The sequence below is a fragment of the Condylura cristata genome, unplaced genomic scaffold (genome assembly GCF_000260355.1).
Source record: "Condylura cristata isolate star-nosed mole 26May11 unplaced genomic scaffold, ConCri1.0 scaffold00031, whole genome shotgun sequence".
In the NCBI taxonomy this organism is placed as follows: Eukaryota; Metazoa; Chordata; class Mammalia; order Eulipotyphla; family Talpidae; genus Condylura; species Condylura cristata.
In genome coordinates this window covers 14,982,383-15,008,854 of record NW_004567132.1, presented here as the reverse complement: position 1 = coordinate 15,008,854, position 26,472 = coordinate 14,982,383, and the positions used below count along the sequence as shown (strand labels likewise).

The window sequence follows — 26,472 nt, the reverse complement described above, 5'->3', positions numbered from 1 at the left end:
TATTTATATGAAATTGCCTCTATTTATGATTGCCTTGACCTCGTCAGGCAAACACTTGGTTTGGTGTATGATAGATAATGCTTTCGTTTTCATGTTCTTGGCAATCCATCATTAGTTTCACTTCTATTACTTGATGAATAATTAGTCTCCATTCTTCCATATTAATTAAGTTTTTAAGGTTACAAAGTTCCTCTTAGTGTTGCCTTAGCTATCACCAGTAAACCCCATCAACTGATATGTAGCTTTTTATTATTGCTTCCCAGATGTTCTGTGATTTTGGTTTATATTTTCTCTTTCACCAATATTTTTTAAAGGTCATCATTATTATTTTTTTAATTTATTTATGCATACAGAACTGCGGTACAGGCCAAAGATGCAGGGGTGGCAAAAGGATTCACCAGAGACTGAGTGGGGAGCAGAACAGGCAGATAGACAAAGTACACTGCTGAGGGGAGCAGCGGGTAAGTCAGGAGAGGTCTGCCACACCATGTGGTCACCTCTGGGGCGGGGATCGAACTCACACTGAAATAGCCACGGCTTGGCTTAGCTTCACAGTGCAGGCTAAACCCGCTACCCCACCAGGGAGGGCCACACCAATAATTTTTAAAAGAGAAGATTTTTAAAATATTTTCCAGATAAAAGTGGTTATCAATTTCCTAGTTTATGGCATCAGAAAACATTAGTAGTGCTGACACTTTTGAAATGTATTAAGGTTTTCTTTGTGACAGTAACAATCAATTTTTGTACCTATGCCATCTTTAGTCGCTCTCTTCAGACTGCAAGGTCCAATCAGGTTAATAATTATGCTGCTCTAATATACCCTCTCATATTTTTTTGTCCCCTTGACCTGATGTGAAGTAGGAGAAATTAAAATCTCCCCCTACTGACCAGCATGTCTCTACCTCCTGTATCTCCTGCAATTACTGAACATCTATAAATATTTATATAACTGTCATACCTTGGAATTGCATCATTTAGCACTAAAGTGTCATTGTTTGTCTCACTTAATGTGAGGAACCTAAATTCCCTCCAGTCTAATATTAAGATTATGACTCCTACTTTCTTTTCATTTGCATTTTCTTGGAACACATTTTCCAAATCTTTTATTTTCAACCTTTATGAGTCTCTTAGAGTTGGATTTTGCTTTGAGATCTAATTTAAAGTTTACAATTAATATGTGATTGATAGGATTCATATTGTAGAAAATTTATGTTTTGTCTGCTTTTATATTATGTTTATCTAGTCACATGTACTGATACATTTTAGTTTCATAGATTTTTTTTTTAAAATATCTAATTGCTTCGTCTGCTTTCCTATGATGTGTGTATAGTTCTGATAACTAGAATGAATTTATGCTATATTATTATTATTATAAATTTAGGTATATTAATAGTCCTTTCAGTCCTCTATGTCTTATGGACAGTGTTTAGGAGTTACTACTGTAGCAATAAATACTAATAAAACAATAATAAAACAATCAAATTTCATATCTCTTTCCTCCCTCTCCTTCACTGGATTTGGATAATATTATCCTTCTTAATATTTACCTTGGTACTGTTGCTAATCATTTGCTTATACTTTCATTAATTTATTTGCCAATTTTAAATGATGTCTTTAATTTTATTTTTCTTTTATTAAGAAAACATTTATTTTTATTCAGTTATGCATACAAGAACTGTGGTATAGGACAGAGGTACAGGGAAGTGAGATGATTCACCAGAGACAGAGTGGGGAGCAGAATAGGCAAATCAAATGAAAAACACAGCTGAGGGGAGCAGTGAGTGAGATGGAAGAGGTGCTGTGCCATGTGGGTCAGCTCCCTGGTCGGGGATCAAACTTGTGCTGCAGTGGCTGCAGATAAGTTGATGATGCTGAGACTTAACCCCTGCACCACCAGAGAGGCCTCAAATTCTATTTTTCTTATCCTTATGCTTATCCATCCTCCATCTATATTTGATCATTTTCATCATACTGACATTTTCAATACATATATTTACATTCTGTTCTGTTACCCTAGTCCTTTCATTTGTTCTCATTTTAGGTCTAAGAAAAAATGTGATCACAAATATTCCTTTTCTTGTGTTTTTTTCCTGTTCTCTTCTATTTGTGATAGCTGCTAGTTGAGCTCCAGTTCATCCTGGAGGAGTTCCCCAAGATAAGTTCCTGGACACCCTACTGCCTAGTCCCTAATATGCACACCTGGGTGTAGGCTTTGTCTTTGAAAGGCTGCTTAGTTGAGTATAAAATCCCTGGGGACTCTTCTTTCTCTGATGATCTTGCACAAGTGTTTAACTGTCTATGAGTATTAAATGTAGGTATAGAGGAATTGAAGCCACCCTGATGTATTTCCTATTTTAAAGGATGATATGTTCTTTGTTGGGAAAGGAATTATTTTTGTCTCTAAAGTCCAATAACAATAACATCCACTGAGAGATGTCTCAGGGTTGACCACTACAGCTCAGTTTTTCCTGACATACAGTGGACTTTATAACATATATTTTCAAATATTATTTCACTTCAGTGCAGTTTATCATACTGGTAGGTCTTAATTTCTTTTATCTGATTGTTTTGTTGTTTTTCTAAGAAGCTCCAATTATGCAAATGTTGGATCTCCTTTCTCAAACTTCTGTATCTGTCATTTTTCTCTTTTTATTTTACATCTTATTTACATGTTACTTTGTAGTTTGTCATTTCAGTCCTCTGTGCCTCCACTGTATTTTTGAATGTGCCCTTTCTGTCCTGTGCTCCTTCTTATTTCATGCTTTCTTTTCCTTATTTCCTGTATCCTTCTAGCTCCTACTTCATCTCTTTTCATCATCTCTTAAATTATATCATTTCTGCTTTACATTCTGAATGTCTCCTTTCTAAGACGATCACAACAAATTGCTTTATTTTAGTTGCTCCTTGGCAGAATGTTTCAGGTGGCTATATTCTTTTCATTTGGCAGGTCTTTATTTATATTTTCTTTTCGTATGGTATTTTTAAATTAATGCTGTGCTATCTTTTATTATTACTTGCCAGTGTATGTTTGGATTTCTCTAAACTAGTTGTTTATTTTGTTAGCATCACAGAGAGGCAGACTGCTTCCTGCAAATATGGCTCATCCACGTGATTTTTGTGTCTCTCTACCTTCTCTGCTTCCTTGAACCAACCAGCACAAAGAGGTTCTTATCCCCATCCTGAAGCTATCTCCAAGGTTCCCATATCCACTGTTGTAAATAGGGATATAATTTTTCTATTTTATGATGAAATCTTAGTTTTAGGAAATATATTTTGAACTATCTATTTATGAAAATTTCCAGGCATACCCAAAACTAAAAAGAGTATCAGTAAATTCTTATGTACCTATAACCTGTCTCTAATAATTATCAACATTCTTTCACTTGGAACTATGGGGTTTTCTGCTAGCACCATGACCTTTCGTCATTTTCATGCATCTTCTCTTCATTTACTGCCTAGTGGCTTCTACCCAATCTCAGTTGCCTTTGGACAGCCCTTACATGTATTTTGGAGTCTGCGGGTTTTATTTGTTTCCAACTTTTACTGAAAATGGAGTTTGTGGGTTTGAATGATTTCCAGAAGAAAAGGGGAAAAATGCTGACTTACGCAGCCATGTTCATACTGGAAGTCCCAATAAAATACTTTTTAAATTTCCAAGTGGTTGGTCTTTTTGTTTAAACTTTTGTTATTAATTCTTCATTTTATTACATTTTCATCTGTCTTGTATGATTTCTGCTTTTGGTAACTTATTACTAAACTAATATGTGATCAAATTTTATAAGTATTCTCTGAGCAGGAGGGGAAAAAGCGTTCTCTATTTTTCCTTATTTTTATTCTCTATTTTAAAGCTACAATGTTTGACATAACTTAAAAAACATTTCCCATGTTATTCATATCTTTTATTTCCTTATGTATCTATTGCCTGCTTCATCTAAGAGAAAAGTACATTAAAAATCCTACCACAACTTTAACTTCTGTCATTTTATGTCTTTATCAACATGAGATATTAGTTTAAATATTCTTATCCATTTTTGTTTTAAGTTGTTCTATGCTTTATTGTTCTGAGTGTAAATATATTGTTCTATGCTTTATTGTTCTGAGTTTTTTCATTGATATATATAATTTATCAAATAAACTACCCCATTTTGTTTCTTTTGTTTTTCACTTTAAATTCTGTTTCTCTTTTGTTTGCACTTATTTATTTTTTTACCAAAATATTTATTGTTCAGCCATTCTAAGTTGTATTGTCTTAGATGTGTCTTTTGGAGAACATATCAATTTTGACTTGATATAATCTGAGTCCTTAGAACCTATAGAAGAATTTAGTCTATTTTTATCTACTTAAAGATGATTTTTTTTCAGATTTATTTATTTATGCATACAGAACTGGGGTACAGGCCAGAGGTGCAGGGGTGGTAAGAGGATTCATCAGAGACAGAGTGGGGAGCAGAACAGGTAGATCGACGAAGTACACTGCTGAGGGGAGCAGTGGGCGGGTCAGGAGAGGTCTGCCACACCTTGTGGGTCACCTCCGGGACCGGGGATTGAACTCATGCTAAAGTGACTTTAGCTTCTTAGTGCTGTGCTTTAACCTGCTGTACCACCAGGTAGGGCCCTAATGATGATGTTTTTTATTTGTGTTTGTGTTTTTCTATGATGTCTGTGTTTACAGATTTCCTACAATATCTTTTGTTTTCTGTCTTCTTCTGTTGAGAGTATGAGTTGGTTATTTTTCCCCCCATGCTAGTGATTTCTAAAGTGCTTCTTCCCTACCTATGATGCACTCCATTCTCTCCATAATGCTACCGGCTATTTTTCAAATTCATCTTGGTGGTCGTAGTTTCTTTATTTTCTTATCCTTAAGGAACTAGTATTCCTTCCACTTTGGATTTTTCTTCCAGAAACAGGTTGAATGCATTTTGTTTTGGACAGCCCGTTTTCACTTGGATACTGTCAGAATCTCCTCAGAGAGGTCAAGTTGAAGGGCTGGGTGCCAGTTCAGCATCCGGCATCTGAGGGAGCAGCAAAGGGGCCAGGGCCATGGGCCACCCTGGCAGGATTCTTCATTCTTACTTAGTTTTTCTCAAGTTTTGGCAAGGCCACAGTACCATATGTCAAACCTAATGTGTCGGGCCTTCTTCCTTGTACACAAATAGTTCTGTCTCTTTGCCCAAACTCACACACCCAACTACCAATTCAAAGAAGAACTTGCTGCCTTTAGAGCCACTGCTGCTGCCGGGGTCTCATCTGTAGTTATAATTCGCCCAGAAGTCTCCAGTGCCTCAGAAACAACTCTTGCCACTGTGAAATCACCCTCCAACATGTCCACCAAAGGCTTTCAGCCAGAAGAATCACCTGAAAGCCAGGGCTATCGACTTCTCCAGCCAACTTCAGGTCCTATTTGCCCAGTCCCCTGTAGGGATTTCCTTGGGCCTGGCCCATGTGTCTGAGCCTTGCCCACTTCTTGTTCTCTAAATAGGGTGTCGGTTTTAGCAAGTGAAAATATAGCACAACCAGTTAAATTTTAATTTCCTAGAGACAAGTAATTATCACATAGGTAGAGTTCATACAATATTTGAAGCACACTTACGCTAAAACATTACTTCATTTTGTATTCAAAAAATTCAAATTTAACCAAGTATCCCCAAATTTATCTGCTAACACCATTCAGGACACTATACAATTCCTTTGGGGAAAGATTTTGAGTCATCTCTAGTTATCTTTCTTGAAGTAGCCTACTTTTATAAAATGTAATTGTACTTGTGGAATTTCTTCAAAATGCCAGAAATTGGCTGGCTCATCTGGTTTTTGTTGGTATTGTTGTTTGGTTGGCTTTTGGTTTTTGATTTTTCACAGGAACAGAATTTACCATATTTTTACACATGACATGTTAGCTTCTACCCAAATATAGGAGGGGGTGTATTAGAGATACATTCTTCAGCTGATTTTTTTTTTATTCTACTAAACTTTTTATTATAGAAAAATTCAAATAACTTTAAAAGAAACCAATAGTATAATAAATCCTTAAGGACTTATCTTCAATTTTTACCAATATTTAATATTTTGCAATTTCACAAATTTTAATGTTTTTAGGAATCTATCCGTGAGCAACCCTTACTTTCTTTTTCTTTTGGGGAAGCAGGACAGCATTTGAAAAGAAATCCCAACATCATTTAACCCCATCTACTCTATTACTCCTCAGAATTCTATCAAAATTGCTTTCTTAGTCATGACAGTCCACATTGACTTCTTGCTCTAAATTGTTTAATGATCTTTCTCACCTCAGTTTGTTCATCTAGCTTCATCAATCCTTAGGCAACAACCAAGAAAATAAACACATTGATAAGTTCTCTTTCTATTGAGTCTCCCATTGCCCATACATGTACCCAGGGATGATTAGATGTAAGACAACATCTTGGAGAGCCTCACCTTTAGAGTGTCAAAGTCTTTCTCCAAGTAGGAGCCACACTTTTCCCTCTCCCCCGTTGAGGCATAGAATTTGCTCCACCAATCAATGAACTCCTCCTCCTGAGTGGGTAGAAAGGAAGATACAACTCAGAAACAGAACTTGCCAACCAAGGACCTTCTGGGCCAGACACCTTGCAAGGACTGGCATGGACTTCAAATATCTCTTTTTGGGTGAGTTCAGAAAAGCAGAGAGCTGGCAACTCCCACCTCTGCAGAGGCAAAGAGAGCAGAATAAAGTTTTAACAGTTGCTTGAAACTGAGAGGCAGAAGCTCTAGCATTGGTCCCTCTCTTTCCCGGTCATTGTGTGATTCTACTTAGCTCTCAGGACCTCCCTTCTCCTTCCAGGTAGTGGGTATAAAAATCAAAGTACCCCTGAATACCAAAGACACACTGAGGCTAAAATCAGAGGGAGCAACTCTGTGGGGGGAAATGTCAACCATGTGTTATTTATGAATAAGATGCAGTATACCCAGGAAAACTCAAACCCCAAAGAGTTATCCTGACTCTCTCCCCAGTCCCAGCAAAAGATAAAAGCTTCCTCAAGGTCAAATCAAGGCAGAGTCCCAGAAATTCAACCAATCCAAAGGGCACAGAAGACACTATGCTAAATGGGAGAAATCGGGTGAGAAGAAGGAAAGTCTGTGACAACACACTCTTGCCCTTTCCTTCCTCAGCTAACTGCCACTTATTAGAAAGGTGCTGTGGCCCATACTGGTTTCCCTGATTTTATCTCCACTTGTACTTGGAATGCCTACAGGCCCTCTGAGCTCCTATGACTAGAGTGTTCCTCCAGCAGTGTTCTGTGCAGGTATGTGTATCCTGTTGTCTAAGGAATCGGCAAGTTCCCTGGAGGTGGGTGAGGCCACTCTTCCCCAGGTCTCCCCCAGAACCCCACCTAGGGCTTGGCACTTAGTCTGCACCTGTCAGTCCCACTAAAGTCCACCCAGTTCAGTAGAAAGTGCCAAGGACAAAGTATCAGGAAAGTCCACATGGGACTCGATTTCCTCCTATGTATGAGAAGGCGAAATGGGAGGTCTCCCAGGAGCCTGCTTGGATTCTCTACAATGAACTGACTGTCTGTAAGATAGTTTCTGAACATACCGGTGGCTCCCTGCAAAAATAAAATAAATCAATAATGTTCAGTCTTTTAGAAAGTCTGGCTTACTTAGGGTGAGGTTGGGCACAAACTGAAGGCGGGCCAACAGTACCTCAACATGTATCCTCAGTGAGGACAGGGTAAGACAAGGGTCACAGCTGCAGCCAGGTTGGCAGTGTGGTCCTAACACCCTTTGCACGCCCGGAACATAGTCCCCAGGCACATAGCATAGAGAGCGGGGCCAGAGACAAGCCAAGTCTAAGAGTCATTGTCTTACCAACTTACCAGGAGGATCTTCTGCAGCCAGGAGAAAAGAAGAGGTTCGGGTGTATTAACATATGGGGTAGCAGAGTTTTCTGGCTCATAATAGCTCTAGAAAAAGCTGGCACAGAGCAAGGCAAAGCCTCACCCTGAAACTTTAAATTTTAAAAATGCTATGAATGAATAAATAAATGCAGTTGTACCTATCAAACTCACATAATCAGCAGTGTACGAAAGAATATACCTCTATAGACATGCCCAAGAGAGAGCCAAATGCTGACATACACTCCTCAAAGTACACACACGAACACACAGGCAGATATGTGCACGCAGCTAAAAATGGTTAGAAGGAATTCAGTTTAGCTATTTGATTCCTTCTAAATCTTTGTTTTCTTCCCCAGTCCAGATACTTAAGAATCTGGGATACAGCTCAGGCTCAGGCACAGACAGGCAACCACGGGTGTACTGTACAAACACATGGCAGGGACATGGTAGCTGTGGGAAAGTTTTTACATTTCCCTCAGTCTTGAAAAAAAAAACCAAGTAAATTAAAGGGGAAAAAAAGGATATGGAGATGGAATCTGACTAATACCATTAATAGTGTCAATCAAGTAGACAAACATTAGGTAATCTAAAAACAGGAAGTCTACCTTCTGTTCCAGCACCAGCGGAGCACTGAGAAAAAAGGTTAAGCCACAAAGCAAATCTCAATAAGGTCTAAGAAATACAAAGCCATATCAGTTACATCATTGACCATAACACAATAAAACTGATATTAGTAAGAAATTTAAAAATTAAAAATCCTGACCTTTTAGAAATTTAAAGACACACTTAGAAACCTGTTGGAGAGTTGTATAACCAAAACTATATCGAAACTAAACTAAAATCACAGATACTTAGAAGTTATAAACAATGAGAAACTGGAGCCACTAAAGGTTGTGGGTTACCACTGAGTATGTACCCAAAGGAAAGTTCAGTCTTACATATTTTGTTTTTATACCAAAAAAGGGAAATAAAATAAAATGATACAACAAGAAATTAGAAAGATAAAAGCAGAAAAACTAGAATTTAAAAATGATTAATAGAAATTAATATACTAGAGGAACATAACAACTGATCATTAAACCTACAGCAAAATTTCCATAGACCACTAGTTATGAAATCTAATGCTGAAAAGTAGAGACACCATTAGAAATGAGACATATCAAATAAAAAGTTATCATAGGAAAAATAAAAATATTAAGACTAAGACTACACCCAAATCAAGGACAAAACCTTGGGAAATCAAAGTAGTAAGTTTCTAGAAAAAATATAAAGTGCCAAGATGGATTCAAAGGTTGTAGAAAACATGAAGAGAGATCAGTGACCCTGAGAGTAGAGCAGGTATCAGAGAACTGCCTCCAGAAAAGGAAAGTTCTATCAGTTTTTCAATGAATCAATCATCCTTTGTTCCACAGCATAGAAAAAAGTTGAAGTCTCCCATCAATTTTGTGAAGCCCAACACCCACACTCATACACACACACACACTAAGACAGGAGAGAGAGTAATCCCATTCCTGACTACAGATATAAAGAGCCCATATAAAATACTAACAGATTGCAGCGTAGCCCTGGCGCAATCAAATCACATTTTTCCAGAAAGTGGAGTAGTTCACTACCAGTGCATATGGCAAGGAAATCCAAACGATCATCTATGACAAAAATGTTCAAACTATAACCCACTGGCCAGACATCTATTGTTGTCCTTTAAACATTGTCTGACGTTGCTTTATAGTGACAACAGAGTTGTGGATTCATGGGAGACCTTCCCGATTATCCCCCAGACTCAAAGCACTTATTGTCTGGGCCCTATAAGAAAATGTTTTCAACCCCTGATCTTTTCATGCAAAGGAAGAAGCATAATAATGAAAAGGGTAAGAACATTTTTCATTTATTCCTAAATCAAAGTCTCAGTGGATTAATTAAAAAAGGAAGTCTTTAAGCAGTAAAAAGAATGTTAAAGCAATAGTTACCACTGGCTTAATAGTACCAGACTTTCTCCCTTTTGGATTCTTGTAAACATGGCTGCCTCTGCCAATAATTTTCATGTGATATGGATATAAAGAAGCAGTAAATCAGGAAGTGAGAAGCCAGGTCTTGGAAGTTAGACTAATAGTTTTCGATTTCTGCCATTCATAGCTCAATGACATTGAACAACTACTTAACCTTTCTTTGCCTCAATTATTTTACCTGTACAATGGAAAAATAATAGTGTCAATCAATTTAATAAAACTATTGCCAGGAGTAAATGAACAACCCTTATGTGTGTGTGTGTGTGTGTATACACACACACACACATACATATAGATGTATATATGTGTGTATATATATATGTGCATATATATATATATATATAAAGAGAGTGCATACAACAGTCCCTAGCACATAAAAGCTATGCAAATATTTAACCCTATTGATCTCTTGATTGTATTTATTGTTACTACTGTTACTGCTATGATAATATTACTTTTATTATCAGTGGCCAGGAGTATAACTAGCTACAATCTTTCCATAATGCAATTTGGCTGCATGCTTCCACAGCCTTAAAAATGCTCCAGCAAGGTTCCTCAAACTGCTAAACATGGAGCTTCCCTATGACCCAGCAATCCCACTCCTAGGTATCTACCCAAAAGACACAAAAACACTGATTGAAAAAGATACTTGTACCCCCATGTTTATTGCTGCTTTATTTACAATTGGAAAAACATGGAAGCAGCCCAAATGCCCAAAAGTAGATGACTGGATTAGAAAGATGTGGTACATATATACAATGGAATATTACTCAGCAACCAAAAAAGAGAAACACATGTCTTTTGCAGCAACTTGGATGGAGCTGGAAAAGATCATGCTTAGTGAGATAAGCCAGAAAGAGAAAGAAAAATACCGGATGGTTTCACTCATAGCAGGAGTATAATGGACCAGGCGAGAAAATAACAAAAATAATGAACAACCATAGACCAGAGACATTATGTGGGGGTGGAGTGGGGAATGGGATCAAAAATGGGGGGGGGAAGGGAGGGAAATGCACGGGACTATGGTGGTGGCACAGTGGTGATTTGGTGATGGGAAACCCTTGGGGATTACAATTGAGATGAAAAAAAAAATGTGAAAAATGATGTAAAAATAAACTTTTTAATAAAAAAAAAATGCTCCAGCAATTCTGTTCTAGAAATCTATCCCAAGAAAGTAATCATGAATATGCATAAAGATTTAACTTCATTTCATAATAGTGAAAAGCTGGAAGCAACTCAAGTGTCCAACAGTAAGAAACAATTTGGGTAAATTGTACATCCATATGATTAAGTGTTAGGCAACATAAAAAAAATGATGCTGTAGAAACATACTGACTTATTTGAAAGCTATTCACAGCTGATGAATTAATAAAAGGTTAAAAATTATTAATATGACTACATTTTAATGAACAGACCAAACCCCAAATGTTCACAGCAATTACCACTGAATAAGATTATAAATGTTTTATTTATTCTTTTTTTGCATAATTCAAAAATATCTAATTTTCCCCCATGCATGGATTGCTCATTTTTATATGTACAATAATTTTTGTAATCTTTGGGTTTTAAAACAAAGAGCAATAGGAGGCTGCTTCAAAATACATCACTGAAAAACTGAAAACTGAATTTATAGAATAGGATGAAATATTTGTAAATCGTATATCTGATAAGGGATTTGTAACCAGGATATATAGAAAACTTAAAAAGTTCATTAATAAAAAGACAAAAACCATTTTTTTTAAGGAGCAGTGGTTTTAAGTAGACATTCCTCCATCAAAGTCACACAAATGGTTTTAAGCACATGAAAAGATGTTCCCCATCGTAAGTCATAGGAAATGCAAATCAAAGCTGTAATGAGAAAGCTTTTCACAGACCCGCTAGGAAAGATTAATCAAAATGTCAGATATTAGCCAGTGTTGAAGACATGACGAATTGGAACTTTCCTACCACACCTGTGGGAATGTGAAATGGTACAATCACTTTGGAAAAGTGTGACAGTTCCTCAAAAAGTTCAACAGAGATTTAGCACATGACCCAGCAATTCCACTTCTAACTAAATATCTGAGAGAAACAGCAGTGTAGAACCATACAAACAACTGAGCATGATAGTGCACAGCAGCACTTTGCGTAATAATCAAAAAGTAGAAGCGGGGCCTCCCTGATGGCCCAGGGGTTAATCTCAACGCTATCCCACTATTGCCACTGTGGACACGGAGCTGACTCACATGGCGTGGCAGACCTCCCCTGTCTCCCGCTGCTCCCCTCAGCAGTTTATCTCAATGGATCTGCCGACTCTACTCCCCACTCTGTCTGGTGAATCCTCTCGACACACCTCCCCATTCCCCACCACCCCTGGCCTAGACCCCAGTTCTTGTATGCATAAATAAATAGAAATAAATCCTTTTAAAAAATCGAAGCAAACCAAATGTCCATCCACTGATGATGGCAAAGCCAATGTGACCTGCCAGGCCAGGCATGTTACCGGACACAGCACAGGGTGAGTGACACAGGCCACAGGGTGAATGAAACCTGAAGAAAAGTCAGAGAATTGAAGCATGAAGACCACAGAGTGTATGATTCCATTTATATGAAATAGGCAAAGAATAGGCAAAGAATAGGCAAAGCTGTTGAGACAGAGTAGATGAGTGGTTGCCTGGGGCTGAGAGTGGCGGGAGGAAATAGAAGAGAATGGCTCTTGGGTTCCAGGGTTTGTTTTCGGAGTGATGAAAATATACTAAAATTGATTATGGTGATGGTTGCATAAGTCTGTTAATACACTAAAAAACATTGAATTATACACTTAAAATAGGAACTTGTGTTTATGTGGATTATCACAATAAAGCTGTTAAAATAAAAAAGAATTAATGATGAAATGTATGTGTCTTGTGTCTAAACAAGAGAACAAAAGCAGGAATCTGAAATATTTATTCTAAAAAAAATAGTTATTTTTTGAAAAAATAACAAATTGATCACCTAAAGGACCTAAGCCCTACCACACCCAGTTTTCCCCTCAAGCCCTTCTCAGCTGCATGTCCTCACCCCTCCAAGTGCAGGCCATGGCTGGCCCTCCCTAAGAAGAGCCACATGCCTGGTCACCTTCCTGGCTTCTGATAGCACCAGCTGGTCTTCTACTCAATGACTTCCATGCCCTTTTTTCTCCATTTTCACAGGTAGGTCCTCTTCTAATCGTCCCACCCTTGACAGCAATTATACACGCAGTAGAGTCCTAAGCGACAAACAATCCCTTTCTGGCTTTAAATTCCCTCACCTAAACCTTGATCCTTTGTACTTATGGACAACCCAACTGGGGCTGAAATTTAGCTCTTCCCCTCCTGCATATCAACCCCACGTAACCAAATGTGGGTGGGGGGGGGGGCAAACTAGTTAGCCTACTCTCTGCAGATCATGTTGGACCTGACAGGGGCGATGCTGTCCATCTACCACCTCAACTTCCCCCGTCTGCTGACACCACTCCACCTTCTCCTTTCTCCTCACACTTCCGGCATGTCCTCTCTATACTCAGTCTTGGCCAGTGACCCAGCTTCCTCTATCTCTTAGGAAAGGGAAACAATCAGAAGAGACTACAAGACTACACTACCTTCCCTCACATACAGAGGGTGTTCTCCGTGCACACTAACTCAAGGCCACCCCTCCACTGGTACTCTGGGTCCCATCAGGATGCAATCAGGTGACACCAGTGTCCCATCACTTTTTTTTAACTTTCTAATCATACTTCCTCTTTGGTTTCCACCTTATTTCTTTCATCCTTTAACAGAAAAAAAACCTCTTGAAAAGGGGGTGGGCATTTCTAATTCCTGGTTTTTTTATTCTCTCTGCTCTTCTATGACATATTTGTGAAGATCACCCATGACTCAGGCCTCCAAAATCAATGTGGTAACAATAACTGAAGAGAAATGTGCCCCACCTCCCCAACCCCCGCCCCTGGCCCTCAGAACACCACAGCGGTGGGCTCCCACTTCTTGGCCACGTCTTCTCCATCTTCACTAAGTCCTCCTTGACACCCATATCATCTGAGTGTCCTGGGGCCTGGTGCTTGGGCTGGACTTCCCCCCAGTCCCTCCCACCCTCCATCCCTGGGGTTTTCTCCTCTGATCCTGCATCTTCACATAACATAGATGCTGGCGAAACCCACACTGAGACAGTTGAGCTTTTTCTACCCATATGACACCTCTGGACTCCAGTTCCCTAGTGGACATCTATTTAAATCTGAGCCAGCCTACAAGCTTCTCAAATGTGCCATGTCCAGATCCAATTCCTGATCACTCCACACTTAGATTTTTCCCCATGTAAGTGAGGACAACTCCTTCCTTCCGGATGCAGAAGCCAAAAACCCTGCAGTCACTAACTGCTTCTTCATGCCCCATTTCAACCCACCAGCAATCCTGGGGTTGGTACTTTCAGTGTGTGTTCAGAGCCCCACCCCGCCTCTGCCCCCATTCCCTCCCTGGCCCCACCCTCATTACTTCACACCTGGATTATGGCCCCAGGCTTCTAACTGGCCTCCCCACTTTCACGCCTGTCTCAAATCTAGTCTCAAACACAACAGCCACATGCTTCAAAACACATCACCCCGCAGTGCTAATCACTCCAATGATTTGCCAGCTCAGTCACAATAAACTAAACCTCTTTCATCAGCACTGGTGATGTCACATCTCCTAGCTCATCCTCCCACCTTCTTCCTTCCTTATTTGCACTGCTCCAGTCATAAAGCCCTTCCCGTACCCTCATCTCCTCCCCATGGTGGGAACTCTGGTTCTCAGATAGATCCATGGATCACTTCATCTCCTTCAAGTCTTGATGAAAATGTCATCTGTTTTACTCTCCATATTCACCATATTTTAAGTCACAACACCTCTTCCTTGCTTTTTCTCTCTAGCAATTATCACCATCTGGAATTTCATAGTTTGCTTAGGAATTCGTTTATTGTTTCTCCTTCCCCATGAAGGCAGAGATCTTTATCTTTTTAGCACCATATTCCCAGTACTTAGAACATGATCTGGCACAGATTTGGAATTCAGTAAATATTTGATGGCTGTATGAATGCCCTAACAGCAGAGGGGTGGTGGAGAAGGCCTTTAAATTTCTAAAAGCAGATAATGTGCCATTTAAAAAATCATTTAAAAAGAATGTTTTGTCCCACCAGTTTTCCAGCCACATATAGAGGAGATGAGTGTGTAGAGGGGAAGAGGAAGCAAGAACTAGACACGTATCAAGATTTCTGATAAGACACCCCACACCCTGTCCCTCAGGTTAGCTCCAAAATATCTATGAAAGAGAACCTTCCACAATTTTGAGGGTCGGGTAAGCACTACCCGCCCAGAAGCTGGCAGAGGAATTGGGACATGGGGCAGTGGCTACATGATAGTGTGTGGTTATCCTGGGACAGAGAGGCTGGGGGAGCCCTCTGTACTCCCGACAAGCCAGAAAGTATCATGAGAAGCTGTCAAATTTCACCCCGCTCCCCGCGACTAGAAAGTTAAGGAGAGAGAGAGAACACGTGCCAGAGGATCTGGAAGGATCTTGTGGCCAAGATAACGAGATGTCATCTGGATGACCAATGACGCTATAGATCCAGGGAAGACAACCAGAGCCCTCCCTGGAGGTCATGACACTGTGGAAGCCCATCCAGAATTTAGCTGCCTCCTTGGGGTGAGGACAAAGAAAAAAAACCCAAAACTGACTAAGCTTAAACCTACACTGTTGAGGAACAGCAGAATTTTCTGCCATCAGGGAAAATGTGAGCTCGAAAGCGAGAAGGAGTTGAATTACAGAAAAATAAAGCTATATTTTTAACACACTCACAGATGTGACTTGAAAATATCATTCCTGCTATTTCACTAATCTGGCTTCTGATGAAACTATTTTAGGCCCACTTCTTCCTCCTTTTCTTCAGGAAGTCCAAGAATAAGTTAGCACCGCCATATGAACATCCCACACAAACAAGACAGTTCTCCCATGTCTGAACCCAGATGTACCAAGGCCAACCACCCCTCTGATGTTAATGGAATCCCATAGTCCATCCCAAAAGGGAAATGGTTGTATGCTCTCTAGTTCTGAGTGTGTTCTTGACCTTATTGCAAAATAATAATAATAATAATAATAAATTACTGTTAAGCATCCAGTCTTTGTCTAGGGCATGGAGGAGAAACAAATGCAAAAGTGTGATTGTTGAAGTGTCACCTCAGGCTTTAGCAACAAGTCTGGCCTCCAAAATTTTATTTCCTCATGCCCTGGGTTCAAGGCCCTGCAGCAGTCAGACAGCCAAGCAACCAAGTCTGATCAAGGCACGGACTGGCTGCCTCTCCAATTTCAGCTAATAGCCAACATTCAGTTCCTGAGCAACCAGACCCACATAACAAAGACATGCTTCTCTAGGTTGGATCCAGTGTAATGTGTACCCTAATCCCTCTGAAGACCCAAATCAGCACAGCACATTCCCAACATTTAATTTCCCCTCTTCATTCAGTGACCAAACACTTTTCATAAATATAGACAGCAAAATTGACACCAATAATTCTAAGTCTGTCTTCTGTGAAGTAAGCAAAGGGGATAGAGTGGGAGATCACTAATGCAGGAGATCACTAATGCTCTCACCCCAGAAGGACCACTTAAGTCACAGCAAAAAGTTTCTAGTCAAAGTCACTTATCACCAAGGTCATAATGTCAAATCGTGGGTAACTATGTGGAAATACACACCCACCTCTAAAAAGAGTCCATTTTCTTTTAATAATTTAAGCCAATGTCAATTCCTTGCCAATGTCAACCCAGAACTAGACATCTTAAATGTGTAGAAAATAATTTCTTAGTAACAAGTCATTATCATCAAGGTAGTAGTAACAATAATATAATTCTTGGGTTGTTATGAGGCCCTGAGTTGATGTCTGGGAATTTTGTGACCTGTAACATTTACCATGATAAGGGCTCTTGTTGCTATTGCCATCATCATCAGTTTGACTCCCAGGACTGTGGTCCCTTAGCTCAACATCTGCATAACTGGAATAACGTTACAATGATTTTGCTAATTCTGTAATTAATGTCCTGAGGTTTAACAAGCTGAGGCTATCTGCCCATGCACACGCTAATACAAACACAGACGTAACAAGCAAGTACTCATGCCTACATGAGACCAGACAAACTCCAGACATGCAAACACCCCAATTTCAAACCTACCCCACCCCATGCATACTGAACCTTTCACGCCCCCCAAAACCACACAAACATATGCCCACAGCCAGCTACCATGTTGATTCAGCAGAACTCTACACACTCATAACAAAAATCACTTAATTATTTCCACAAGCGGAACACTGGTCGTTCAACCTCTTGTTGACACTCCCTACAGTCCTGCCTCTGTGTATGCTGGAGGAATCCTTACTCCGACTTCAAGCTAGACCAGAAGAGGTGGGAGGGAAGGGGAGACCTTTAACCAAAATGCTGAATTGCTTCCAAAAGGCCCAGTGGATAAGTGTGCCTGAAATCGAAAAAAGTCAAGCAGATGCTGAACACAGAAGGGTCAGGACCTGATAATTTGTCTATTGGCCTGTTCCAGATGGGGGACCCCCAGGGGTGGGGGGCCTGTGAGGGAATGTCAGCCGGTAGGCCCTTTCCTAGCTCAGGGAGCGATGGTCGATACGTGGACCTGTGCCTCGGTCCTCCGAGGACTAACACCACAGCCACAGTTACCCACGCAGAAAACCCAGAGGAACGGCAGCTCTCCAGTAGATGGGATGAAAGAAGGTCCCCGTCAGGGTCTTTAAACCTATGAGGAAAGCAGTGAGGTACCACTAATTTAGAATTTGCGATGATTTCAATAGGCTTGGGCAAGCGCTCGCTTTACCTTCATTCTGCTTATATAGACAATTTTGCTTCGCAAGAGTTCCAACAATCTACTTAAGAGAAAAACTATTTTTGAAGGCCTTCCCAGGACTGCAGAAGCATTCATCAAACTACAGACACTAATCTTAGTTATCTGAAATTCAATTTAGAAAGTATTTGGGGGATGCCTCCTATGTGCCAAAGTCAACCTACATTCTAGTTACTGTGTGCATTTTCATACACAAAATCACATTACTTTTCAAGTATTTTATATTTTGAATGCACTGCGCATTCAACCTGGCTTCCCCACCCCTCGGCGAATGTAAGAGAGGTGGTAAAGACACTGGGTGGGTTAATAAAACTTCACGGAGCATCCTCAGGGGTCTGGCCTCGGCAGCAGCCCTGCCCCAAGTTCCAAGCACTGCGGTGACCCAGGCACCAGGGCAGAAAATGGTAACATGGCCAGTAGAGGCAGGAGGTATTAAATCAGACCTTGGAGAGAACTTCCTGTCCTGTAGGCTCCCAAGGAGTGCTGAGAAATCCCCTCTGGGAAGAAATGGAACTTTTTGACCGGGTTGGAAAACAGGTCCCTCCTGGCCCTGCGCAGATCCCTTGGGAAGAGGGTGTTTGCCGGCTGGAGGGAAGATGGGCTGTCTGGAGGGGGCTGGGGCCTCCTCCTTCCTATGAGGCCTGGAGTTTGCCAGACAAGTTTCACCCCGGGCTGTCCCCCCTGCAGTGTGCATCGAGGGAGGAGGGGTGCACCCCCGAGGAGACCACAGGAATGCCAAGCAGGGGAAAGGCGCCCCGAGCCAAGGGCTCCGGCAACGAGGATCCAATATCGGCGGGTGACTCCAGCCCCCGTAACAGGAGAGACCGTAAAGTATGTGCTCTGCTTCCCAACCAGCAAACACAGCAAATAAGCAATTACTCCAAATAGCTAACAGATTTCGGCTCTGATTTCCCTCCCCTTGCCTCCCCTGTGCCTTCACTTGTCATTTGATGGGCGATTTGTATTTGCTCTGAGAAAATGAGAGAAGGAATGACTCACAAAGGAAGGTCCCGATTACATGCAGTGACAGGCATCAAACCTCCCTAATCAGAACTAATGGGCGTGGGGGGCGGCCAGGCTGCGCTGGCAACACATCTGAACTCCAGAGATTTTTAAAGAAGTACAGTTTTGTTACTTTCAAGCACATATAGTAATTCTCGCTAAACCGATATTGCCAAATGCATGTCCTTAGGAAACCTAGTTGGAGGAGAAGGTAAGTACCTTCTTAATTAGCACATCTGATATATACGAAAGTACAGGTAAAACCATGAATGTTATTAAAGTTAAAGTACACCCTCATTCAGAGGTGCGCCCATGAAGTTCCGACACAAACTGCCTTGGATTCCTTCTGGAAATGCTTCCTCACGTGGGAGCCACACCCTGTAATCGATTCCTTTGCTCTCAAAACCTTGCTTCAAAGTCTTTGGATAAATTGTTGTCAGAACTCAGGAGTTGCAATGAGGTATTCCCCTCAAAGCTTGAAATTTAAGGAAATGGGGCTGCCCTTGGAGAATTAGACCACAGAATCAGTGCATAGTGGCCCAGAGCAAGGAGAGGCAGAATCACCTCCCAAGGCAAGAGGGGCCCCTCACAACCTTGGATGAATTGCACTGCTCCATCTGAGAAAGGGTCTATCCACGAGAGAAGAAGAGAAAGGAACACCAGTCAGGAAACAGGAGAGAAGAAGAGAAAGGAACTGGCCAGTCAGGAAACAGGAGATGAGGAATAGGGCTGGCTGTGGGCAATTGGCAAGCCAGCGCCATCTGCAGAGAGGGGACCTGGGCTGAGGGACCAACACTGCCCCAAGCGTGCAAACACATGTGCCAGTCCTTATTAGGCGTCTGCCCCTGAACTGCAAATCACAAACTCTCTCTCCTCACTCCTATTCCTCACTCATCTCCAGTCACAACTTGGCTTCCCAATTGCTGTGCCTATAAAGAGACCATGAGCTAGACCACAATTCAAAGTCACATCCTCTAGACACAAGTTTTTCTCTCTGTAATTTCATAAACTGGAAACCTCAGTTTAGAGACTTAAATAATATGCATCCAGCCTTAAGAAAATTGACCCATCAGGAGTCTGAACTGTCATGATTGAACATCTATCCAGCCAACACTACAGAAATTTCCCTAAAGAGGGCCCTCGCTGGTGGGGCAACAGGTTAAAGTGCAGCACTAAGAAATTGTCATCAGCCACTGCAGCACGAGTTCGATCCCTAGTCAGGGAACTGACCCACGTGGCACAGCAGACCTCTCCTTTCTCACCTTTGGCTACCCTCAGCAATGTATTTCAATAGATCCACCTGTTCTGTTCCCCAATCTGTCTCTGGTGAATCTGGTGAATCCTCTCACACACACACGCCCACATCTCTAGCCTGTACCCCAGTTCTTATATGCATAAATACATAAATCTTTTAAAAGAAAAAAGCAATTTCCCTAAAGAGCATCCCTGCCTGGCGTGCCTGTTGGGAAACATCAGCTCTCCTCTACGTCAGAAACTCCAACGCAGCCCGAACCTGGCCAGCTAACTCCTGCCTGTCACAACAAACATGGACAGACACCACAGCTCAACAGCAAACCCTCTGAGCTGGCTTTCCCTCTTTCTTCTCCTAGACTGCTGGATTTCTAACTGGCAAAGTAAAATTGTAGCACCTTAAACTCTTTCTTCCTTCCACCTGTCTGAGTTTGAGATCTCAAGGTGGCCCATGCTAATGGCGGAAGCCATCTGTATTACCAGCACTTCATAAGCAAGGACTTTGCTCTGTACAGATATACAATAAAAGGGGTTAAGGCTCAAAAGAAGGGGAGCAAAATGGAAACTAAGACAAGTGTCTCCCTATGCTAAAGAGTTGACTAAGAAAACAGAATAAGTTTTCCTTCTAGGAAGTCTTAAGAGGAGACCACAAACAGAAGTTAGAATATGTAGTCCTAGAAGGAAATATAATCTGCATGAAGACAAACATCACTGTCAAATTTAAAACTATAATAAAGACATTGATTTCAGGCAAAATAACAAACTGGAAGGCCAGAGAAACTCTCCGAGTAAGAACACCTAAGTGACCAAATAAGCTTTAAATAGCTTTAAATCAAATACATGATTGAGCCAATGGGAATGTAAAGAAAATCCTTGAGGGCAAATGAGAAAGCAAAAATTCAAAGAAATAAGAAGTCAAAATGAAAACTGTCGATCCCAAAACTCCCAAGCCAAACATTTAGTTTTAAGTGAATCTGGGCTTGTAGTGTCTCCAGGCATCTGGTAAAAGTAAACACATGTCCTCTCTGGAAGAATGGAACTTTCGTCCAGGCCTCAAAAAATTCTCAGATAAAGTTCCAAGACACATGAGTTCACAATCAAAAATAGTTAAACACATAAGGAATGAGACACCATGAGCAAGAGGCAGCTAGAAACACCAACTGCAGATCAGATCTCTTAGGACTACAGAAAGAAGACCTGTCAAAAATAGAACTTTAAGGGGAAAACTTAAAAAAATTAAAGGGCATTAAAAATATGGCAAAGGAACAAAAGACTTGCAAAAATAACAAGCTGATTTGGGAAGAAAGCTTTTAGCAATAAAAATATCATACTTAAGACTAGAAATTCAATAAATGAAGTTAGACAGTGACTGGGTCTAGAGATTTAGTGAAGTAGAACACTTATCTTCAGAAATTAGGATGTACCACAAATATAAAAAAAAAAGCCTAGTAATATGAAACTTTGACAGGTATGAAGAATAGAAAAGATTCATCATATATCTCCTCAAAGTTCCAGAAGGTAATGATAGAAAGAATAGTTAAGAACCATCCAGGACTAATTAAAGGTGGGGAAAATAGCATCTAAATTCAGCAAACCAATGGCATAACAGAAGCCAGAATTAGTATATATTCAATATATTCAAGTACTACTAATAATAATATATTCAAAGTACTAACAGGTAATAAGGTCAGTGGAACTAATATTTCCAAAATAAAGGTGAAAATAAAATATTTTCAAATAATAATTTAAAAGTGAGAAAGTTTACAATGAACTAATCCTTATTATGGGAATTTCTATAGGCTTTACTTTAAAAGATGGTCCAAGGAGGATTAACACTGCTATGCCAAAAGAAACAATACATGTGGGTATAGCTAAAAGAAAAAAAAATAGTTGAAAGATATTATTGATTTACAAACATAATTTATAAAGGTTGAGCTAAATATTTAACAAATGTCTGTGTATTGGTAAGTACTTAGAATTAAAGTATTCTAGGTTCTTTATAATATTCTGGACGGGGCTAAAAACACCAATTAAATTTAAGCCTTAAGAAATGGAACATGGCCCTTCCTGGTGGCGCAGCGGGTTAAAGCACAGCACTAAGAAGCTAAAGCCACTTCAGCATGAGTTCGATTCCCGCCTGCCCCGGAGGTGACCACATGGTGGGGCAGACCTCTCCTGACCTGCCCGCGGCTCCCCTCAGCAGTGTACTTCATCGATCTGCCAGTTCTGCAACCCACTCTGTCTCTGGTGAATCCTCTCACCCTCCGCATCTCTGGCCTATACTCCAGTTCTGTACGAATAAATAAATAAATCTTAAAAAAAAAAAAAGAAATGGAACATACAAGTTGAAGTTTCTAGTCACTAAAGGAAGAAAAATAATCTATAGTCTTGAAACTGAAGATGGAAGGAGGAATGAAGGGGGTGGTGGAAGGTATGTATCTTTCAATACAAAAAAAAAAAGAGGAAAATAGGAAAGGGAAGGACTGTTAGAGACATAAACTCAGATGGAAGAAATAAATCCAAATATAAGCATAAGTGATATATTAGACTCTCCAACTCTCTAGTTAAAAATATTGTCAGAATGTATTAAAGAAGAAAAAAAGTAGAATCCCTCTATCTGCTGTTCACCTGAGACATCTAAAATATAAAGTCACAGAAAATTGAACGTAAAAGTAGGAAAAGATATACTAGGAAAACATTACCCAAAAGAAAGCGGGTATAGAGCCCTCCCTGTTGGCACAATGGGTTAAAGCACGGTACCTTTAAGCTCACTGCAGTTGCTTCACTGCACGTTGGATCCCTGGCCAGGGAAGTGTCCCACATGGCACAGCAGACCTCTCCTAACCTACCCGCTGCTCCCCTCAGCAGTGTACTTTGTCAGTGTAATCTGCCTGTTCTGCTCCCCACTCTGCCTCTGGTGAATCCTCTCACCGTCCTGGCACCTCTGGCCTGTATACCAGTTCTTGTATGCATAAATAAATAAATCTTAAAAAGAAAGCTGGTATAACTATTGTATATTAATATGAGACAAAACTTTAAAGCAAAAACTATCAGTAGAACATTTAAAAGACAGAATGAGTGTTCACTATATATTGCTAAAAGATTCAATTTCCTAGGAATATAAAAGAGTTCTAAACTTGTTTGTACCAAATATCAAGTATATGAAGGAAAAGCAGACAAATTAAAAGCAGGTGTTTTACATATCTCTTAGAAATGGATAAACCACACACAAAGATCAGAAGAAAAACATATTTAAATAATATAATTAACAAATCTGACCTACATGGACATATTATGTGTAAAACATATTTGGAGAATAGATGATCTTTTCAAGATAAAGGACAGTCATGAATACTGACTGTGTGCTTGGTCACAAAGCAAGTGTTAAGAAACATTACACACCGTCTACATTCGCCCAACTATAGTATAGGTAAGTTAGAAAGCAGTAACAAAAAGGTAATGTAAAACATAGGTTAAGAACTTCTAAATCATATGTTTAAACAATTCAGATGTCAAAAGAAACAGTAGAAATCATAAAGTGCTCAGTACTAGAAAATCTGCAGGACACATAAAGCACTACTTAGAAGGAATTTTAGAATTTCATATGCTTATATTAGAAAAAGAGGAAATTACTAAACTAGAGGTAGCACTTAAAAAAATTTAATGCAATTAATCTTTTAATAAGTTAAATGTTATAATATTAACTATAACTAGAATTGAATAGTTTAATAAATTAATGAAATAGGTCTAGCACTTTAAAAAATTAAAAATATAATAAACTCCCCCCAAAAATAAAAGGAAAGAAATAGAGAAAAAAATTAAAAATGTAAACAATTAAAGGGCAAGAGAGTTAAAAATTGGTTCTTTAAAAAGATTTTAAAAATCTGACAGGAATAATAAAACATAGCCTTAGGAATGAATAGGGGTATAATTAGGTGGAGAAGAAAACATTTTTTTTAAAGTAAGGGGCTGTTATGAAAAAATGTTGGTAAGAAAAATTTGTAGATAAATTTTAGGAAGAAATGGATAAGTTCCTATAAAATATAAATCACCCAAAGTGACTCACATGAAACAGAAGAATCTCAAATGTCCTATAAACATTTTTTAAATTGCATCAGCAGTTTAAAATATTCCCAGAAAGAATACTAAGTCTAGACAGTTTTATAAATGAATCTACCAAACATTCAAACAAAAGATGTCAATCTTTTGTCATTCATTCAGACTGGTGAAAGAGCACATATGCCCCAAATTATTTTATTGAACCAGTATTAATTTGATACCAAACCCTGAAATTACCAGCCTCGGAAAAAGAAACTTTAGGTCATTATCATTCATAAAAATTGATGCAAAAAAATGTTCTAATCAAATGTTTGCAAAATGAATCCAACAATGCAGAAGAAAAAAGGATAGTTTGTCATGAACAGGATAAATTGTTTCAAAAGTCAAAACTATTTCAGCATATAAAAAAATACATTAATAAAAATGAACAAAATGAAGAATGATTTAGAAATAAATAAGTAAATATTAATGTAGGTCACTGCACTAACAGATTAAAAGGAGAAATCATATAATCACCTCAACAGATACACAAAGTTCTTACCAATAAAATTTACCCTCATTCATAATAAAAATTCTTAGCTATTAGTTGTTCACCTCTGATAAATTTTATACTCAATGATGAAACTTAAAATTACTTTTAAATTAAAAACAGATCAGAGCACTCTCGATTCTTGATTACATAAAATATTGATCTGAAAGTCCTAGCCAGCATAATAAGACATGAAAAGGAAATGATTTTTTAAAAGAAAGGAAGGAAGAAAGGTGAAATACACTGAAGAATGAACACTATAATTAGTCACAAGCTATATGATTGGCCACAGAAAACCCAGAAGAATCCTCAAATTGGTACAAGGAATTAGAGAGTTTCAGAAAATTTCTGGATAAAATCAGAAATTAATTTCAAATCAGAATTAATTTCATTCTACATGAGAAAAAAAAAAGAAAAACAAGATGTTCCTTTAAAACTACAAGTGAAGACCCTCAACAGTTTTTACCATGCCACAAAAAACGAATGTATTGAGTTATAGCACAAATGCTATGAATGTTGTTTGGATCACCCCAAGGAAAAAAAAAAAAAAGAAAGAAGGCATGCCAGAGGCTGAAAAATGCTCAAAAACAAACAAACAAAAAAAAAGGTGATGGGTCTGAAAGCTAAGCTTTACCGTAAACAGCACTGTCCCAAGAAAACAGAAATGAAAAAGACAGTCAAGAAACACCCAGCAAAAGGAGCCATCCCTGAACATCTGCTGGACTGTGAGGGAAAGTCCCGAGCTAAAATGTACTTTCCAATATGATTAGATGAAAACAAAAAGAGAAAGTGGGAAAATGGGAAGTCCCTCTGCCCAAAGATTGTGTACAGAGTGAACAAAAGTGTTAGACATTGTATTTGAACAGGAAAGAAAGAGAATAAACTATGGAAAAAGATAGCCACTAAAGTCTACTGTGTTGGACACAGCTTTACAGGAAGATCACGTAAATATGAATTAGGCCAATGGTTTACATTTCAAATAGGCCCACATCACACATCCTGCGTGGAAAGCCACCTTTTGCTGCCAATACTTGGAGTAAAGAAGAATCCTTCATCCCCACTATATACAGCTTTGGGTGCTGTTACCAAAGGAACTGTCACGGAAGTGAACACCAGCAAGCTGGGCCATGTGACACAAGAGGAAAGTTATTTGAGATAATAGGTCCAGGTTACCAACAACACTGAAGTGAGGGGTGTATAAACTCAGTCTTAGTGGTCTGACAGCAGCTTCATATAAGAAATTCCATGTAATTATTGAAGACTACATTCCAATCAGGAAAACCAGCAGTGCTAGGATGGTTGTGAATACTATCAAATAGTCTTACATGTCTGCCATCATCAAGAGAATGATATATTCTATTGCAAAAAATAAATAAATAAGCGTTTACCCAAAAAAGTCACAATCTAATTAACCTGAGGTAGAAAAGGCTAAGCATCGCAATGTCACCCCTGAAAATTAAAAGGGTGGGATACATGCTTTCCTAGACATTAAAACTTATTATAAAGCTTATATAATAAGACAAGTATAGGGAAAGACAAGTAGACCAATAGAACAAAATATGAGAGCTCACAGGGCCACACGTACATAGAAACCTATTATGTGACACAGTTACCAACACAGATTAATGAGAAAGGATAGATCTTTCTATGATTACATGGATCTATTGGTTATCTACATGAAAAAAAAAAAGAAAGTCAGCCTCTACTTCAACTTTACATACACACACACACAATTCCAAAAGATACAAGAACTTAAATGTGAAAAGTAGAGCTTTAGAATACTTAGAAGAAAATATAGACAAATATCTCCTTAAAAAAATTAAACAAAACATGGAAGCAGCCCAAATGCCCAAAAGTAGATGACTGGAT

At 39.3% G+C, this 26,472-nt stretch overlaps 1 protein-coding gene and 1 pseudogene across 15 annotated transcripts in view; one reads left to right on the top strand and one right to left on the bottom strand.

Moving 5' to 3' along the window:
• DYSF (dysferlin) overlaps nt 1-26,472 on the bottom strand; it is a 196,220-nt gene that overhangs the window by 28,472 nt on the left and 141,276 nt on the right. For 8 of the 15 annotated variants that reach the window (XM_004691507.2, XM_004691505.2, XM_004691513.2 and 5 more), the window contains one exon: nt 6,430-6,528. In XM_004691507.2, the coding sequence (XP_004691564.1) occupies nt 6,430-6,528 (99 nt within the window). Of the gene's footprint in view, nt 1-6,429; nt 6,529-7,850; nt 7,863-26,472 lie in introns of all 15 variants that reach the window. The other 7 variants (XM_012731494.1, XM_012731490.1, XM_012731489.1 and 4 more) reach the window with 1 other exon arrangement.
• Nucleotides 25,214-25,824, top strand: LOC105854242 (annotated as a pseudogene).